Source organism: Mobula hypostoma, chromosome 11 (genome assembly GCF_963921235.1).
Source record: "Mobula hypostoma chromosome 11, sMobHyp1.1, whole genome shotgun sequence".
Classification (NCBI taxonomy): domain Eukaryota; kingdom Metazoa; phylum Chordata; class Chondrichthyes; order Myliobatiformes; family Myliobatidae; genus Mobula; species Mobula hypostoma.
The window spans coordinates 65,331,133-65,351,482 of record NC_086107.1 but is presented as its reverse complement, the minus strand read 5'-3'; the positions used below and the strand labels follow the sequence as shown (position 1 = coordinate 65,351,482).

Sequence of the window (20,350 nt, the reverse complement as noted above, 5' to 3'; positions counted from 1 at the left end):
TATAAATACATTTCCTTTCTATGTTAGAGACACAATAGAAATGGCAACAAATTGTGTTCCAATTATCAACATTGGTGGAAACATATGTGTCCTAAATTACACCTTTAGTAGCAATCAGCTTATAATGTTAGTTCCATGTAATGTGAGGCAGTTCTGCATTCATTTAGAATATAGTTGAATATTTGCAATATATAAGGTGCTGTACATAAACTCAACAGGAAAACTTTTTTTTAAAATGGAGTTAGTACTAATGAATTAAATTTGGTATTTGATTGATTTTCATTTTCCTTGGAGGTCCCTAAACCCTACCACCCTGAGACGATGCAGCTCGTGTTTTCTTGGATTCTGAGTGGGGCATCATCTCACAACAAGACACAGAGCACAGATTATGGAATCTGGAGCAACAAACAACCTGCTGGAAGAACTCAGCTGATCAAGCAGTATCTGTGGGAGGACAGGAACTGCAGAGTCATAGAAAAGTACAGCACAGAAACAGGCCGTTCGGCCCATCTTATCTGTGCTGAGCCATTTAAACTGCCTACTGTCATTGATCTGCACCTGGACAATAGCCTCCATACCCCTCCCATCCATGTATCTACCCAAACTTCTCTTAAACGCTGAAATCAAGCTTGCATGCACTACTTGTCTACCTGTGCTGCCACTTTCAAAGAATTATGGACTTGTATTCCCAGATCCCATTGCAGGCTCTGATAGTCTTTCTCGCTACCCACTGTACCCCCAAACTTGGTGTCATCCATAAATTTTATGATCCAGTTAAACATTTTATCATCCAGATCATTGATATAGATGACAAACAACAATGGACCCAACACCGATCCCTGTGACACTCCAGTAGTCACAGGGCTCCAGTCGGAGAGGCAACCATCTACTACCACTCTCTGGCTTCTCCTGTGAAGTCAATATCTAATCCAATTTACTATCTCATTTTGAATGCCATCCAACTGAACCTTCTTGACCCACTTCCAATGTGGAACCTTGTCAAATGCCTTGCTACAGTCCATGTAGACAACATCCACTGCCTTGTCTTGTGACGGGGTCCTGAATTACCCCTATGAACCGTGCTTTTGAAAAAAGAAAGAGAGAGAAGTGCCCATGTCCAACCCTCGCCTGGGTTGATAACTCCACCACAGAAGAATGGTCCCCTTTGTTGTGGTCATGGTCAGTGACTTCTAAAGGATTTTGGAGGACAACAGGAAGATCGACGGCGTCAGCTCACCTGAGGACTTGAATCGCTCCCTCTCTCTCTCTCCATCACTACTCAACTCAATACCATGAACTGAACTGAACTTTACCCATGATCGTAAGACTGTATCTATTTACCCCTAGACTTGAAGAAGCTTGGTTTTCATATATTTCCAAACTTACTGATATACTTACTTATATATAATCATTGCTCATCCATTTGATTTATCTGCATTTATATTACTGTATTGTGTTGCTACTAATAAACACCATTAGTTAATAGCAATACTGGACTCCAATGTGTTTTCCATTTCTGCTGGATCTTTAACCCATCACGGGGTATGTGACAGTCTTCATCAACTTTCCTAATTATTTCCCTGAAAAACTCTTTAAGATTGATAGACATGACCTACCATGGATAAAGCCATGCTGACTATCCGTAATCAGTCCCTATTTTCAGAGTTGGACTGCAATCAGTGAGCAGGATCATGAGAAGAAGCAGCCGTTTCATTTAGGTTTGTGGCTGGAGATTGAAAAAGGCAGTGCTTCATGGCAGTCTTCAGAATTGGACTGCGCCCAATCAGTGGACATGATTTATTTGAAAATGGCAAGTAAATATCAGGTAGGGCAAGCGGAGTGGCCATTGTGTGAGTAGGCCAGCATTAGAGTGGCTTTGGCTCATTGGGCTTGGGCGAGGTAAGTTTTTTTTCTTCTTTATTTTTCATTTCTCACTGTTAATGCAGTGATAATGGCTCCAGGGGCTGTGTTATGTGTGGAAGATGTGGGAATTCTGGGAGACATCCAGTCTCCCAGGTAACCACATCTGCACCAGGTGCACCGAGCTGCAGCTCCTCAGAGAACTTGTTAAGGAACTGGAGCTGTAGCTCGATGACCTTCAGGAGACTGAGCAAGTGATAGCTATGAGCTACAGGGAGGTAGTCACCCCTAGACTGCAGGAGGCAGGTAAATGGGTGACTGTCAGGAGAAGGATGGGAAATGGGCAGTCATTGCAGGGTGTGTCTGTGGCAGTTCCCCTCACAAATAAGTATATCGCTTTGATGCTGATCAGGGAGCCAGAGTGACTGGGTCTCTGGCACTGAGTCTGGTGTTGTGGCTAAGCAAACAGAGTTGAAGAGGGCTGCAGTAATGAATACAGATTCCATAGTTAGAGGAATGGAAATGATATACTCTGGATGTGATAGAGACACACAGATGGTATGTTGCCTCCCAGGACAGGGATATCTCAGATCAGGTTCATGGCATACTAAAGGGGGAGAGTGAGCACCCAGAAACCGTGGTACATATTGGCACCAATGACATAGGTGGGAAAAGTAAGGATGTCCTGAAGAGAGACTTCAGGGAGTTAGGTAGAATTGCTACCTGTTCCAAGCACCAGTGAGGGTAAGAATATGATGGTTTAGTAGATGAATGCATGGCTGAGGAACTGGTGCAGAGGGCAGGTGTTCAGATTTCTAGATCACTGGGATCACTTCTGAGGAAGGTACAGTAAATAAGTCATCTGGAGCAGATGGACTACACCCCAGGTTCCTGAAAGGGATGGCTGAAGAGATTGTGGAGGTATTAGTAATAATCTTTCAAAAATCAATTGATTCTGGCATGGTTCTGCAGGAATGGAAAAGCACAATTGTCACTCTGCTCTTCAAGAAGGGAGAGAGACAGAAGAAAGAGAATTGTAGGCCAGTTGGTCTGAGCTCAGTGGTTGGGAAGAGTTGGAGTCGATCGTTAAGCATGTGGTTTCGGGGTACTTTCGGGCATATGATAAAGTAGGTTGTAGTCAGCATGGTTTCCTCCAGGGAAAATCTTGCCTCACAAATCTATTGGAATGCTTTGAAGAAATAAAAAGCAGACTAGACAAAAGAGAAATTGTGGATGTTATGTACTTGGATTTCCAGAAGCCCTTTGATAAGGAGCCACATATGAGGCTGCTTAACAAGCTAAGAGCCCTTGGTATTACAGGATAGATACTAGCATGGATACAACATTGGCTGATTGGCAGGAGGCAAAGAGTGTGAATAAGGAGAGTATTTTCTGGTTAGCTTCTGGTAACTGGTGGTGTCCCACACGGCTCTGAACTGGGATTGCTTTTTTTTCATGTTATATGTCAATGACTTGGATTTTGGAAGAAGTGGCTTTGTGGCCAAGTTTGCAAACAATATGAAGATGGTGGAGGGACAGGTAGTTTTGGGGAAGCAGAGTGGAAGCAGCATTTAGAATGGAGATGAGGAGGAATTTCTTTAGCCAGAGAGTGGTGAATCTGTGAAACTCATTGCCGCAGGCGACTGTGGATGCCATAATTGGGTATATTTAAAGCAGAGGTTGATAGATTCTTGAATAACTTTCCCACTACTGAGGTCAGGCTCACTTGCCTATAATTTCCTGGTTTATTTTTACAGCCTTTAAACAGTGGATCAACATTAACTATCCCTCAGTCCTCTGGTGCTTCACCTGTCACTAAGGATGATTTAAATATCTCTGGTAGGGCCCTTGTAATTTCTGCACTTGCCTCCTATTGGGTCTGAGGGAACACCTTGTCAGGCCATGTGGATTTATCTATGCTAATTTGTTTCAAGACAGCAAACATCATGAATATCAGAGTTGTATTATACGTGCATACTTGGACAATAGAATAAACCTTCGAACCTTTGAACCCCTTCTTCTATCATCTGTAGAGGATCCATGACCTCACTGCTGCTTTGCCTCACTTCTATAGACACTGAGTCCATCTCTTGAATAAACAAATACATGTACCCCAGGTTAATGTGGGAGGTGAGGGAGGAGATTGCTGAGCATCTGGCGATGACCTTTGCATCATCAATGGGGACGGGAGAGGTTCCGGAGTATTGGAGGGTTGCAGATGATGTTCCTTTATTCAAGAAAGGGAGTAGAGATAGCCCAGGAAATTATAGACCAGTGAGTCTTACCTCAGTAGTTGGTAAGTTGATGGAGAAGATCCTGAGAGGCAGGATTTATGAACATTTGGAGAGGTATAATACAATTAGGAGTAGTCAGCATGGCTTTGTCAAGGGCAGGTCATGCCTTTCGAGCCTGATTGAATTTTTTGAGGGTGTGACTAAACACATTGATGAAGGAAGAGCAGTAGATATACTGTATATGGATTTCAGCAAGGCATTTGATAAGGTACCCCATGCAAGACTTATTGAGAAAGTAAGGAGGCATGGGATCCAAGGGGACATTGCTTTGTGGATCCAGAACTGGCTTGCCCACAAAAGGCAAAGAGTGGTTGTAGACGGGTCATATTCTGCATGGAGGTTGGCGACCAGTGGTGTGCCTCAGGGATCTGTTCTGGGACCCTTACTCTTCGTGATTTTTATGAATGACCTGGATGAGGAAGTGGAGGGATGGGTTAATAAGTTTGCTGATAACACAAAGGTTGGAGGTGTTGTGGATAGTGTGGAGGGCTGTCAGAAGTTACAGCGGGACATTGATAGGATGCAAAACTGGGCTGAGAAGTGGCAGATGGAGATCAACCCAGATAAGTGTGAAGTGGTTCATTTTAGTAGGTCAAATATGATGGCAGAATATAGTATTAATGGTAAGACCCTTGGCAGTGTGGAAGATCAGAGGAATCTTGGGGTCCAAGTCCATAGGACACACAAAGCAGCTGTGCAGGTTGACTCTGTGGTTAAGAAGGCATATGGTGTATTGGCCTTCATCAATAGTGGAATTGAATTTAGGAGCCAAGAGGTAACGTTGCAGCTATATAGGACCCTGGTCAGACCACACTTGGAGTACTGTGCTCAGTTCTGGTCACCTCACTACAGGAAGGATGTGGAAGCCATAGAAAGGGTACAGAGGAGATTTACAAGGACGTTGCCTGGATTGGGGAGCATGCCTTGTGAGAATAGGTTGAGTGAACTCAGCCTTTTCTCCTTGGAGTGACAGAGGATGAGAGGTGACCTGATAGAGGTGCATAAAATGATGCCAGGCATTGATCGTGTGGATAGTCAGAGGCTTTTTCCCAGGGCTGAAATGGTTGCCACAGGAAGACACAAGGTTAAGGTGCTGGGGAGTAGGTACAGAGGAGATGTCAGGGGTAAGTTTTTTACTCAGAGAGTGGTGAGTGCATGGAATGGGCTGCCGGCAACGGTGGTAGAGGCGGATATGATAGGGTCTTTTAAGAGACTTTTGGATAGGTACATGGAGCTTAGTAAGATAGAGGGCTATAGGTAAGCCTGGTAATTTCTAAGATAAGGGCATGTTCGGCACAACTCTGTGGGCCGAAGGGTCTGTATTGTGCTGTAGGTTTTCTATGTTTCTATGTTTACATATGCAAAAAATTCCATTTAAGATCTCCTCCTATCTCTTTTGACTCCACGCCTAAATTGCCATTCTGATCCTCCAGAGGACCAATTTTATCCCCTGCAATCACTTAGGATTTCCCTTCACCTTGTCTGCTAGGGCAATCTCATGTCTTCTTTAAGCCTTCTTCATTTCTTGCTTAAGTGTTCTGTTGCATTTCTTATACTCCATAAATACCTGACTATACCGGCTACGCATGGGCATGTGGCTAAGTGGTTAAGGCATTGGACTAGCTACCTGAAGGTCGTGAGTTCGAGCCCCAGCCAAGGGAACGTGTTGTGTCCTTACAGCAAGGCACTTAACCACACGTTGCTCTGTGACGACACAGGTGTCAAGCTGTATAGGTCCTAATGCCCTTCCCTTGGACAACATTGGTGTCATGGAGAGGGGATACTTGCAGCATGGGTAACTGCCGGTCTTCCATACAACCTTGCCCAGGCCTGCGCCCTGGAGAGTGAAGACTTTCCAGGTGCAGATCCATGGTCTCGCAAGACTAACAGATGCTAGTAATGCCTGCTATGCACCTCCGTTTTTTTACTTAACCTGGGCCTCAATATCTCTTGAAAACCAAGATCCTGACGAAAGGTGTCGGCCCAAAAAGTCGACTGTATCTCTTCCTATAGATGCTGCCTGGCCTGCTGCATTCACCAGCACTTTTTATGTGTGCTGCTTGAATTTCCAGCATCTACAGATTTCCTTGTTTGCATGATCCTCCAAACCTTGTCATGGTCAGGTCCGTGAAGTCCGTATTCCGGTTCACGGTCTGATCCATCAACCCTTGATCCAGGTTTTCCTATCTACCCTGTTTCTGTTCTTGTTGAGCTAATTAACGCAGCTGATTCTCATTGGGGCTGGCTGCATAAATACCTTCAGAGACCAGGGCATGGCTGCTGGATTGTTCTTGTCCTTACTCCTTGTATCCCTTGCTCTACCTTCTGTTTTCTCGTCTGAAGCCCTGCCTTGTCTTGCTGGTAACTCTCACCTCGGCTGAAGTTCTCGTCTCACCTTGCTTTGCCAGAAGCCTTGCCTTGTCTTGACGGTAACTCTCGCCTCGTCTCGCCTGCAGTCTTGCCCTGGAGCCATCCTGTACCTAGCTCCCTTCCTGTCCCTTGCCTCCGCCCAGGTAAACCAGGCCATCTTGCCGTTACCTGAGGTTGGTTCTGTCCCTTCCTGTCCCTTGCCTCTGTCGGGTGGTGATCTGCGCCCTGCCCAGGAGTACCGTGCCCTGCTCAGGTGAACTGCACCCTGCCCAGGAGGAGCATGCCAAGCCTCGCCTCAAATCTCCTGCCTCCAGCCTCCAGCCTCCTGCCTCCAGCCTTGCCTCAAGTCTCCTGCCAAGCCTCGCCTCATCTCTAGTCTCCAGCCTCCTGCCAAGCCTTGCCTCAAGCCTCTAGTCTCCAGCCTCCTGCCAAGCCTCGCCTCAAGCCTCTAGTCTCCAGCCTCCTGCCAAGCCTCGCCTCAAGTCTCAAGTCTTCAGCCTCCTGCCTAGCCTCCAGCCTGAGGACTCCAGCCTCCTGCCTAACCTCCAGCCTGAGGACTCCAGCCTCCTGCCTAGCCTCCAGCCTGAGGACTCCATCCTCCTGCTTAGCCTCCAGCCTGAGGACTCCAGCCTCCTGCCTAGCCTCCAGCCTGAGGACTCCAGCCTCCTGCCTAGCCTCCAGCCTAAGGAGTCCAGCCTCCTGCCTCCTGCCAAGGCAAGCCAAGTCTCTAGCCTCTTGCCAAGCCAAGCCAAGTCTCTAGCCTCTTGCCAAGCCAAGTCAAGTCTCTAGCCTCTTGCCTCTAGCTTCTTGCCTCTAGCGTCTTGCCAAGCCAAGCCAAGTCTCCAGCCTCTAGCCTCTAGCCTCTTGCCAAGCCAAGTCTCTAGCCTCTAGCCACAAGTCTTAAGACTCCAGCCTTGTCCTGCCTGCCTGCCAAGCCTCGTCCTTGCCTAGTTCTGGGGTCCGAGCCAGAGGCAAGACCCAGGTACTGGGTCCTTGTCCAGTCTCTGGATCGGACTCCAAGCCCAGGCTCCTAGCTCTTTTTTCCGGTCCTGTTCCAGGCTCCTGATTTTCCTGTCCATGTCCTTGCCATCGCCCTGTATCCTAGACCTGTCCCTAGTACTTCAGTGTCTGTGTCTTGCATTTGGATCCGTTCCCAGCCATGCCCTTATGACAGAACAATCCAGCCAACCATGGACCCAGCGACACAGACACTGTTGTTTTCCTCTTGCCACCCGGGGTTCCTTTCTGTTACATACCCTCCCACCCGCCTGGGTTGTCCATAGTCTGGTTACCCTGTTTGGTCACCAGGAGGCTCCCGTAGAGTAGGGGGTACTGTCATGGTCCAGTCTGTGAAGTCCGTATTCCGGTTCATGGTCTGGTCCATCGACCCTTGATCCAGGTTTTCCTATCTACCCTGTTTCTGTTCTTGTTAAGCTAATTGAGGCAGCTGATGCTTGTAGGGGCTGGCTGCATAAATACCTTCAGAGACCAGGGCATGGCTGCTGGATTGTTCTTGTCCTTACTCCTTGTATCCCTTGCTCTGCCTTCTGTTTCCTCGCCTGAAGCCCTGCCTTGTCTTGCCAGTAACTCTCGCCTCACCTGAAGTTCTCGTCTCGCCTTGCTTTGCCAGAAGCCTTGCCTTGTCTTGCCGGTAACTCTTGCCTCGTCTCGCCTGCAGTCTTGTCCTGGAGTCACCCTGTACCTAGCTCCTTTCCTGTCCCTTGCCTCTGCCCAGGTAAGCCAGGCCGTCTTGTCATTACCTGGGGTTGGTTCTGTCCCTTCCTGTCCCTTGCCTCTATCGGGTGGTGATCCGCGCCCTGCCCAGGAGTACCGCGCCCTGCCCAGGTGAACCGCACCCTGCCCAGGAGGAGCATGCCAAGCCTCGCCTCGCCTCAAGTCTCCTGCCTCCAGCCTCGCCTTGCCTCAAGTCTCCTGCCTCCAGCCTCCTGCCAAGCCTCAGGTCTCCTGCCTCCTGCCAAGCCTCAGGTCTTCTGCCTCCAGCCTCCTGCCAAGCCTCAGGTCTCCTGCCTCCTGCCTCCTGCCAAGCCTCAGGTCTCCTGCCTCCTGCCTCCTGCCAAGCCTCAGGTCTCCTGCCTCCTGCCTCCTGCCAAGCCTCAGGTCTCCTGCCTCCTGCCAAGCCTCAGGTCTCCTGCCTCCTGCCTAGCCTCCAGCCTGAGGACTCCAGCCTCCTGCCTAGCCTCCAGCCTGAGGACTCCAGTCTCCTGCCTAGCCTCCAGCCTGAGGACTCCAGCCTCCTGCCTAGCCTCCAGCCTGAGGACTCCAGCCTCCTGCCTAGCCTCCAGCCTGAGGACTCCAGCCTCCTGCCTAGCCTCCAGCCTGAGGACTCCAACCTCCTGCCTAGCCTCCAGCCTGAGGACTCCAGCCTCCTGCCTAGCCATGTCTATAGCCTCTCGCCTCTAGCCTCTAGCCATCTCGCCAAGCCAGGCCTCTAGCCGCTAACCTCTTGCCAAGCCAAGCCAGGTCTCTAGCCTCTAGCCTCTTGCCAAGTCTCTAGCCTCTAGCCTCTTGCCAAGCCAAGCCAAGTCTCTAGCCTCTAGCCTCAAGTCTTAAGACTCCAGCCTCATCCTGCCTGCCTGCCAAGCCTCGTCCTTGCCTAGTTCTGGGGTCTGAGGCAGAGGCAAGACCCAGGTACTGGGTCCTTGCCCAGTCTCTGGCTCGGAGTCCAAGCCCGAGCTCCTAGCTCTTTTGTCCAGTCCTGTTCCAGGTTCCTGGTTTTCCTGTCCATGTCCTTGCCATCGCCCTGTATCCTAGTCCTGTCCCTAGTACTTCAGTGTCTGTGTCTTGCATTTGGGTCCGTTCCCAGCCATGCCCTTACGACAAACTTGTTGTCTTTACTTTTATACTGACAGGCACATTAAAGCTTTCTACTCTCAAAATTTCACTTTTGAAGGCCTTCCATTTACCAAGTACACCTTTGCCAGAAACCAGCCTGTTCAAATCCACCCTTGCCTGAACCTTTCTTATACCATCAAAATTAGCCTTTCTACAACTTAGAATCTCAACTTGCAGACCAGATCTATCTTTTTCCAATCATACTTTGAAACTAATAGCATTATGATTACTAGATGTAAAGAGTTCTCTACGCAAACTTCTGTCACCTGCTCTGTCTCATATTCTAATAGCAAATTAAATATTGCACACTCTCTCACTGAGTCTTCTATGTACTGATTAAGGAAACTTTCCTGAACATATTTGACAATTACTATCCCATCTAGTCCTATTACAGTATGGGAATCCCATTCTGTATGGGAGTCAATATGTGGAAAGTTAAAATCACCTACTATCACAGCCTCAAGTTTCTTGCAACAGTGTGTGATCTCTCTACAGATTTGTTCCTCTACAGTGCCTTGAAAAAGTATTCAGTTCCCAAACTATTTTCATTTTACTGTCTCATTTTCTAAATTTAAAATATATTGAAGTAGTATTTTTGTACGTATCTACAAAACACTGTGCTACATGTCAAATCAGAAGAAAAATTCCAAAACTTGTCAACAGCTTACTAAACATTAAAAGACAAAATTGTGAGGCTGTAAAAGTATTCATCCCCTTTGTAATTGCTACACTAACTTTCCTACCTTACCAATTCACCCAATTAGTTGATGCAGAAATCTGGAGGATCACCTGTTAAGAACAAATACCCTGTTTATCTGTAAGGTCCAACTGTTTGGTAGATTTTCAACAGACCAAACCAAAAGAAGACAAAAGAGCATTCAAGACAAGTCAGGGAAATTATAATAGAGAAGCACAAATCTGGGGAAGGGGTCAAGACAATCTTGGAAGCACTGAACATCCCTCAGAACTCAATGCATTCCTTTGTAAACAAGTGAAACAAATATGAAACCACAGCAACACTGCCTAGGTCAGGTCATCCCTCTAAACTTAGTCACTGGAGAAGAATGGTGCTTGTAAGAGAGGCAACTGTGGTACCAAATGTCACTCTGACTGAGCTACAGAAGTCAGTAGCTGCAACTGGAGATGAAGTTCATGGCTCTACAATCTCTATGGCTTTGTACAAAAAGGGAATTTATGGAAGAGTGGCAAGCAAGAAATCTTGGCTAAAAAGAAGCAAAACATCATTTAGAAAATACTGTAAAGATGTGGAGGGAGTTCTTGTGGTCAGATGAGAATAAACTGGAACTTCTTGCCGTCAACACTAAGTGGTTCATGTAGCGTGAATCTAATACTGCAGAGCAGCTAGGTAACATCATCCCTATTGTAAAATATGATGGATGTAGCATCACACTCTGGGGATGCTTTTCAGTAGCAGGGACTGGAAATCCGGTCAGGATTGATGGGAAGATGCATGCTGTAAATACAGAGAGATCCTGGATACAAACCTGCTAGCATCTGCCAGAAAACTTAAACTGGGGAGGTAGTTTGACTTTCAGCAGGACAACGACCCAAGGACACTGCCAGAATGGCTTCAAATGAAGAAAATTGATGTCCTTGGGGGGCGCAGTCAGAGTTCTGATCTTAACTTTATTAAACATCTCTGGCAGGACCTCAAGAATGCTGTCCATCACTACTTCCCACTGACCTTGAACAATTTTGCAAGATGGAATGGGCAAATCTTGCCCCATCGTGCTGTGCAAAGCTAGTAGAAACTTATCCACAAAGATGACTGGCTGCCTTAGCTGCAAGGGGTGGTTCAACTAAGTACTGGACAAATGGGTATGAATACTTTTGAACTGCTGATATTTTAGTTTTTGAATTTTTGATTTTTCATGCTTTACAATGTTCCCTATTTTGGGGGCTGTACTGTCAAAAAGGATCATGTGATTTGCAAATAAACTGTCTCAGTTAAATTGATCCAAGTCCCTGGTTGTAATTGTCATTTATGTGAACAAACAGTTGGAGGATGAATACTTTTACAAGGCACCGTAAATCGCTAGGACGGTTCAGTGGTCTCTAATATAGCCCTAGTAACATGGTCATACCTTTCTTATTCCTCAGTTGCACCCAGAAGACCTCGCTGGACGAGTTCTCCAGTCTGTCCTGACTGAGCACTGTCGTGACATTATCCCTGACTAGTAACGCCACCCCTCCCGCTCTGTCACATCTAAAACAATGGGACCCAAGAGTAGTGAGTTGCCAATCCCAGCCCTCCTGCTACAATGTCATAATTCCGTGTGGGTTGATTCATACCCTGATCTCATCCGCCTTTCCTACAACACACATCGCTTTGAAATATACGCAGCTTAGAGTTTGCACCTGAAATGTGGCTGTTCCTTCCCCCCGGTAAATGCTCCTTGACCCACTGAGTTTTTCAAGCAGTCCATTTGTACCTTATAATGGAGGCAACTAAATATTGGGTGGAGAACCTGTTACCATGCTGTGGCTTTCTGAGATATGATGACAAAGAGGAAAATGAACGCAGAATGGAGCGAACGTTTCACAAAACACCCTGTAAAGCCCAATGTTTCAGATATTTATGTAAATAATATTAAAGGATGAAATTGACACCAGTTATAGCATGATTGGGAAGATTACAATAAATACGCTATAGGATATGTCCCGATTTCTACAGATTCATTGTTAAACAGTTCAATTCGAAGTAAAATTACGGATAGAAATTCCAACGGTGAATCATGTCACCCCAGTAAATTATGTAGTGAAAGTGTGGCAGTTTCTGCTGTTCCTCGTCAGTTTCCACTCCGAGTTGATTGTTTTGTTAAGATCGCGTTACATACAAGCGAATAGGTGTGAGGGGAAAGCTGTAATTTAATCTCAGGACCCGGGTGAATGTCAAAAAATTTTTTCTTGTGATCTTTGACCTCCTGCGTTACATTTCAACCACGGCATTCACTCAATTGTTCGGACATTTTACGCGTCTGCTTTCTGCTACCCGATACCATAATTTACCCAGGACCTGTTGGATATCCGAATGGCTCCGCCACTTACTATCACCCGCATGACACGGCAAAGATTTTTTTAATTTCACCCACGTCTTTGCTTATATGGTACTGTATGTACATGCTTCGCTTCAAGGGGAGAGAGATTTACAAGTTTGGACTTGGAATTAAAGCACAGTGCAAACCCGACGCCTCGGAAATGAGCATTTTACAACACGACCAGTTCTATAACACACACGGCCAACACTTCATCTTGCATTGCCGATATTCTTGTATCTGCACAGTAACAACTGTTTGAAAGTCTTCTTGAAGGTGATGTTGCAGAGAGCGTAACAAGCAGGGTTGACGGTGCTGTTGATATAACACAGCCAGTAGCCAATGGTCCAGACAGTCTCAGGGACACACTCCTCGCAGAAGGTGCTGATGAGCACCATGACATTGTAAGGGGTCCATGTTAGGATAAACGCCAGAAGGATCGCAAAGATCGTCCGGGTGACCTTCTTTTCCCTGGCAGCCACTTGGCGCCGCTTTCGGACTTGGCTCCTGGCAATATTGGCGAATTTCCTAGCCACGTTGCCGGGCTTGTTCTCCACCACGTTGTTGGTGGTGTTGCCGGGCATGATCTCGATGGCAGTGACACATTCGCTGCCACTCTGCTTGGTGACTATCTTGATCCTTGACCACTTGGAGCCCTGCATCTTGCTGGGTGCCGGGAGCTGCGCGTTCTGTACCACGTCCCCTTTGGGGATGGACAAGACGGTGCTGGCGGAGCTGGATTCGTTGGAAGTCTTCTCCTCCCGGTTGCTCGTCGCAGCGGGATTGGCGGAGGAATTCTCTTCCAATTTTCCGTTCTTGACGGTGTCTCCGAAGGAATCCGCCGTAGGCTTGGGCGTGTTGTTGTTATTCTGGTGCCTGCTGAAATAACCCCTGAGCAAGTTGGAAGAGCGGGAGGTTTTCTCTTTCTGACTCTCGGTCCTGTGGCTTTTCATTCTGCTCCTGCTGGCCAGGGAAACCTGGACGTAGAGGACGGTCATGATGACTACAGGGAGGTAGAAGGCTGCAATTGCCGTGCCAAAAGTCACGCCGGGGTTGGACAGGAACTGAATGTAACACTGGCCCTCTTTCACGGTGCGTTCGCCAACAACGAACTTCCAGAAAAGGATGGCTGGTGCCCATAAGATGAAGGAAAGGATCCAAGCCGCCGCTATCATCAGCCCAGCCATCTTGTTGGTCCGTCGAGCTGGATAAGTTAGTGGCTTGGTTACGCAGAAGTACCTATCGAAACTGATGATCAGCAGGTTCATGACAGAAGCGTTGCTTGTAACATAATCCAGGGCGAGCCACAGGTCGCAGATCACAGCACCCAGGGGCCAGTAGCCTTTAATAACATAGATAGTATACAAGTTCATAGAAAAGATTGCAATGATCAGATCAGCGCAGGCCAAACTGAACAAGAAGTAGTTGTTCACAGTCTGCAACTGCCGATTAACTTTGATGGACAACATGACTAGTATGTTGCCCACGACTGTGACCAGGCTGAGGGAGCCAGTAACCACAGATATAAAGACGATCTCAACTGTTTTGTAAGGGCTGACGTGTCCCGTTAACGGGCTGGCATGTACCGTTACGTTTGTGTTTAAGCTGGTTTTATTATCTTCAAAACTGAAATTCCCCATTTTGAGCAGCAGGGTTTCTCCAAACGTGTTAGCCACAAAACCTGAAACAGAGAGGAGCAATGATTAGAGTACAGAAGGCATTCACCCCTGGCCCTTCCGTTTTCACGTCTTTCCATTGCTCAAAGGTAGTTTGATACAAAAATCCTACTGCTGTTTGTGACCTAGTAGAGAGGATTGCTGAGATCTTCTAAAGGTGTTGCATATATGGAAGGAGGGAAGCTGCTGAGGCAAATACAATAATACTTAAAAGACACCTAGACAGGTAAATGAATTGGAGGGGTTAAAAAGATAATGGGACCAATATAGACTAGCTTAGATGGGCATCCCGATTGTCATGACTGAAATGGGATGATGGCCTGTTTCCTTCATGAATTATTCTATAATGCTTGTTTTCCTCTCTAGTTGACAGGAGTAATTGAAGCAAATGAATAGAAGAGGAGAATTTTGAAGAGCACAGGGACAAAAGCAAGTTGCCCAACCCTTCAGACTACTCTGCCTTTTAATGACATTGTGACTCATTCCACCATCATGGCATGTTTGGAAGCCCAATGTAAAGCTATTAAATACCTAATATCAATGACATCTTTCTGTTTTTGTGAGGAAGAACCTTCTCCTTTAGCAACAAAAGATGTCCCCTGAATGTTGTGGTCCTGTTTTAAAGTAAAAATCGGAGTACCATAGAAAGCTTGCCCTAGACTTCAACTTTCAGTGGAAAATATTTGAATCACCTACTCTATCAATTACTTTCAAAAACCTAAAACCCACAATTAAATCACCCTTTAGTCTTTCACATTCCAGAGAATACAAGCCTGGTTTATATAATCACCCCATAATTTATCATTTGGAGGGCTGGTAATGATGTGCTGAGTCTCCATTGCACTCCTTCCAAGGTCAACATATTCTTCTTGCAATGCAGAGGCAGGAAAAATCCGTAATTATCCAGATGTCATATAAGACTTGTACAAAATTATACAAATGTTCAGTCCTTTACTTATATTTACAGAGACCCGATGTCCTTATATTTTTACCACTCAGAAGTACCTGGATCTATTCTTTTTTGCTTCATGATAATGCCCGTGGTTGTATTTGCACTGAATTCCATTTAATGCAGTTTTGCTCACTTATCACCATCCCCTTGTAATTTATGTCTCCTTCTGTACTCATTATTCAGCTATTAATCAATGAGGAGCATGGATACAGGGCCTTCTGTTTTGTTACTTAGGTTGTTATTAATTGCTGTGAATAGTTGAGGCCAATGTACAGATCACTGTGAAACACTGCCAGTCCGATCCTTCAATCATAAGATTATGGGAGGCATACATAGTGTAGACAGGGAGTATCTGTTCTCCAGGGTAGAAATGTCTAATACCAGAGGGCATGCATTGAAGGTGAGAGGGGGTAGGTTCAAAGGGGATGTGAGGGCTAAGTTTTATTACCCAGAGAGTGATGGATGCCTGGAATGCGCTGCCTGGTATGGTAGCAGAGGCAAATATATGAAAGACTTTTAAGAGACATCTAGATAGGAACATAGGTGTGAGGAAGATGGAGGGACATGGGCATTGTGCAATTAGGAGGGATTAGTATTTGGGTGTGTTTGATTTGCTTTTACCTGGGTTGGCACAGCATTTTGGACTGAATGACCTGTTCATATGCTGTACTGTTCTGTGTTCTATATTGTAAGTTCATGCTGTACTTTTAGTGCTCGTTTTGTCTTCAACCAGCTACTCAATATAGTTACACGTTCAATAATTTGCCTTCAGCTCCACAAGGTTTAAGTTTATTTTAGAATTGCCTGTTTATAGAGTCATAGTTACACAGAAACAGAAACAGACCCTTTGGCTCACCAGATCCATTCCAATTATTGATTACAAATCTATAGTCAATCTTCCAGCACCTAGCCCAAGCCTCCACGCCACAGGTGATTAAAGTGCTTATCTAGATAAATATTGTCAGAGTCTTTACTATCCCCTCAGTGAGTTGGTTCCAGATTACAACTATTCTTCAGTGAAAGAATTCCTTTCTGGATCTCTTTTTAGGTGCTTACCCCTTACTTTAAACCTGTGCTCTTTGATTTTAGGCACAATCAAATTATTAATGCATATAATGAACAGTAAGGTTCCAGTAATTCATAAACACTAGAAAGCCTACAAATGCTGGAAATCCAAAGCAACACACACAAAAAACTCAGCAGCTCAGTCAGCATATATGGAAATGAATTGATATTCGGCGTTTCGGGTCGAGACCCTTCTTCAGGACTGAGAAGGAAGGGGAAATATGCCAGAACAAAAAGGTTGGCAGAGGGGAAGAATGCTAGCTGGAAGTTGGTAAGTGAAGCCAGGTGAGTGGGAAAGGTCAAGGGATGGAGAAGAAGGAATCTGATAGGAGAAGAACTGTGCTACACCACTAGTCACTTGCTTCCAATCACAAAAATAACCCTCCACTATCATCTTCTTTTTCTTATTGCCAAGCCAATTTTGGGTCCAATTCTGTCTTAGATCCCGTGGGCTCCAAGGGTTAACATTTAAAGAACATTTGCTGGCCCTGAGCCTGTACTCACTGAGATTTGAAAGAATGAGGAGTGACCTCATTGAACCTACTGAAAATTGAAAGGCTTGGAAAGTATGGATGTGACTGTGAAGAGGATGTTGTCTTTAATGGGGGATCTAAGACCAGAGGGCACCGCCTCAGAACTGAGGAAAGTCCACTTAGAGCAGAGGTAAGGAAAATTTTCTTTAGCCAGTGGGTATTGAATCTGTGGAATTCTTCGCCACATACGATTGTGCAGGCCAAGTCACTGGGTAATGCTATGGTATTCTTTGGAGATTTTAACATGCAGGTCAATTGGGATAATCAGGTTGGTAATGGAGCTCGAGTTTCTTGAATGCCTACGAGAGGGCTTTTTAGAGCAGTTTGTCTTTGAGCCTATTGGGGGATCAGCTATACTGGATTGGATGTTATGTAATGAACCAGAGGTGATTAGGGAGCTTAAGGGAAAGGAACCCTTAGGAGACAGTGCTCACAATATGATTGAGTTCAACTTGAAATTTGATAGGGAGGAAGTAAAGTCTGACATAGCAGTATTTCAGTGGAGTAAAGAAAATTACAGTGGTATAAGAGAGGAGTTGGCTAAAGTAAATTGGAAGGAGCTACTGGTAGGGATAACAACAGAGCAGTAATGGCATGAGTTTCTGGGAAAATTGAGGAAAGTGCAGGATAGATGTATTCCAAAAACACTCAAAAGGCAAAATAGTACAAAGAAATACTCAAAAGGCTAACAAGGGAACTCAAAACTAATGTAAAAGCAAAAGAGAGGGCATACAACAAAGCAAAAACTAGTGGGAAGATAGTGGATTGGGAAGCTTTTAATAACCTACAGAGAGCAACTAAAAGAATCATTAGAAGGGAAAAGATGAAATATGAAAGCAAGCTAGCAAACAATATCAAAGTAGATAGTAAAAGCTTTTACAAGTCTGTAAAAAATAAAAGAGAGAAGAGAACAGATATAGGACTGCTAGAAAATGAGGCTGGAGAAATAATAATGGGGAACAAGGAGATGGCAGATGAACTAAATGAGTATTTTGCATCAGTCTTCACTGTGGAAGACACCAGCAGTGTGCCAGGTGTTGCAGTGTGTGAAGGAAGAGAAATGAGTGCAGTTACTATTACAAGGAAGAAGGTGCTCAAAAAGCTGAAAGACCTAAGGGTACATTAGTCACCCCGACCTGACTAACTGCACCCTTGGGTTCTGAAAGAGGTAGCGTTAGAGATTGTGGAGGTATTAGCAATGATCTTTCAAAACTCATTGGACTCTGGCATGGTGCCAGAGGACTGGAAATTTGTAAATGTCACTCCACTCTTTAAGAAAGGAGGAAGGCAGCAGAAAGGAAAGTATAGATCAGTTAGCCTGACCTTAGTGGTTGAGAAGATGTTGGAGTCAATTGTTAAGGATAATTAAATTCAGATATTGGCTATTATTAATTTTTATTATATGAGAAGGTATTTTACCTTTTTTCCTCCTTAATAAACAGCTTCAGTCTTGGTAGGGGTTAGACACTTTTTTGTAATAAATTAGTATATTTCAATATAACTTTTGATTAACTTGCATGAATACAGGGTAATGAGATTGTTATTATGAATAGATATAATGTAATTGGTAGTTTAAAAAAATATTTTTTGACCTTTTATATATACTTTCTTGTACTCTATTCTTCTATGTAGAAGCTAATAAAAATATTGGAAAGTTAGGACAATTAACAGGACAAGATAGGACAAAGTCAGCCTGGTTTCCTTAAGGGAAAATCATGCCTGGTGAACCTTTTGGAGTTCTTTGAGAAATTATCCTTATGAACCTCCTCTGGACCCTCTCCAATTCCAGCACATCTTCTCTGAGATGAGGAGCCCAAAGTTATTCACAATACTCAAGGTGAGGCCTCACCAGTGTCTTCCAAAGCCTCAGCATCACATCCCTGCTCTTGTATTCTAGACCTCTTGAAATGAATGCTAACATTGCATTGGTCTTCCTTAACACTGACTCAACCTGCAAATTAACCTTCAGGACGTTCTGCACAAGGACTCCTAAGTCCCTTTGTATCTCAGATTTTTGGATTTTCTCCCCATTCAGAAAATAGTCTGCACGTTTATCTCTACTACCAAAGTGTTTCCTATATTTTGGGAGTCTAGAACCAGAGGCATGGCTCAGAAGAGAGATGAGGAGGAATTTCTTTAGCAAGAGGATGGTAAAGCTGTGGAATTCATTGCCACAGATGACTATGGGGGCAAAGTCATTGAGTATATTTAAAGTGAAGGTTGATAGATCCTTGATTAGTGAGGGAGTTAAAGGTTACAGGGATCAGGTAGGAGAATGTGATTGAGGGAAAGTGTATCTGCCATGATAGCGTGGTGGAGTAGACTCGATGGGCTGAATGGCCTAGTTTGGCTCCTATGTCTTATCCTCCAGGTGAGAGCAGCTAACTCTGCAGGAACCTTAAACTGACCTGGTAACGTGAATAACATATGCTGCACTTGACCACTGAGCCACAGAAGCAGTCTCACGATAGAAATGCAGATGATAAAACCATAGCTGCCACCTTTACTCATAGCACCCCTTCATTCAGTCATTACAGAATTCATGTCTTTCAACTTAGAGGTTATTAAATTGACTCGCAAAGTATATATTTTTATTGAGATACAGTGTGGAGTAGGCCTTCCACACGGTAGGCTTATTCAGAAAGTTAGAAGGCATGGGATCCATGGAAGTTTGGCCAGGTGGATTCAGAACTGGCTTGCCTGCAGAAGGCAGAGGGTGGTGGTGGAGGGAGTACATTCAGATTGGAGGATTGTGACTAGTGGTGTCCCACAAGGATCTGTTCTGGGACCTCTACTTTTCGTGATTTTTATTAACGACCTGGATATGGGGGTAGAAGGGTAGGTTGGCAAGTGTGCAGATGACACAAAGGTTGGTGGTGTTGTAGATAGTGTAGAGGATTGTCAAAGATTGCAGAGAGACATTGATAGGATGCAGGAGTGGGCTGAGAAGTGGCAGATGGAGTTCAACCCGGAGAAGTGTGAGGTGGTACACTTTGAAAGGACAAACTCCAAGGCAGAGTACAAAGTAAATGGCAGGATACTTGGTAGTGTGGAGGAGCAGAGGGATCTGGGGGTACATGTCCACAGATCCCTGAAAGTCGCCTCACAGGTGGATAGGGTAGTTAAGAAAGCTTATGGGGTGTTAGCTTTCATAAGTTGAGGGATAGAGTTTAAGAGTTGCAATGTAATGATGCAACTCTATAAAACTCTGGTTAGGCCACACTTGGAGTACTGTGTCTAGTTCTGGTCACCTCACTATAGGAAGGATGTGGAAGCATTGGAAAGGGTACAGAGGAGATTTTCCAGGATGCTGCCTGGTTTAGAAAGTATGTATTATGATCAGAGATTAAGAGAGCTAGGGCTTTACTCTTTGGAGAGAAGGAGGATGAGAGGAGACAAGATAGAGGTGTACAAGATAATAAGAGGAATAGATAGAGTGGATAGCCAGCGCCTCTTCCCCAGGGCACCACTGCTCAATACAAGAGGACATGGCTTTAAGGTAAGGGGTGGGAAGTTCAAGGGGGATATTAGAGGAAAGTGTTTTACTCAGAGAGTGGTTGTGCGTGGAATGCACTGCCTGAGTCATTGGTGGAGGCAGATACACTAGTGAAGTTTCAGAGACTACTAGACAGGTATATGGAGGAATTTAAGGTGGGGGGTGGTTATATGGGAGGTAGGGTTTGAGGGTCGG

The 20,350-nt window shown here is 45.3% G+C and overlaps 1 protein-coding gene across 1 annotated transcript in view; it reads right to left on the bottom strand.

Moving 5' to 3' along the window:
* Positions 1-12,526: 12,526 nt before the first annotated feature.
* chrm4a (cholinergic receptor, muscarinic 4a) overlaps positions 12,527-20,350 on the bottom strand; it is a 109,409-nt gene continuing 101,585 nt past the window's right edge. Inside the window, exon 2 of the mRNA XM_063062206.1 lies at positions 12,527-14,114. Within this exon, the coding sequence (XP_062918276.1) occupies positions 12,646-14,073 (1,428 nt within the window). The 5' untranslated portion in view covers positions 14,074-14,114 and the 3' untranslated portion in view covers positions 12,527-12,645. The remainder of the gene's footprint in view (positions 14,115-20,350) is intronic.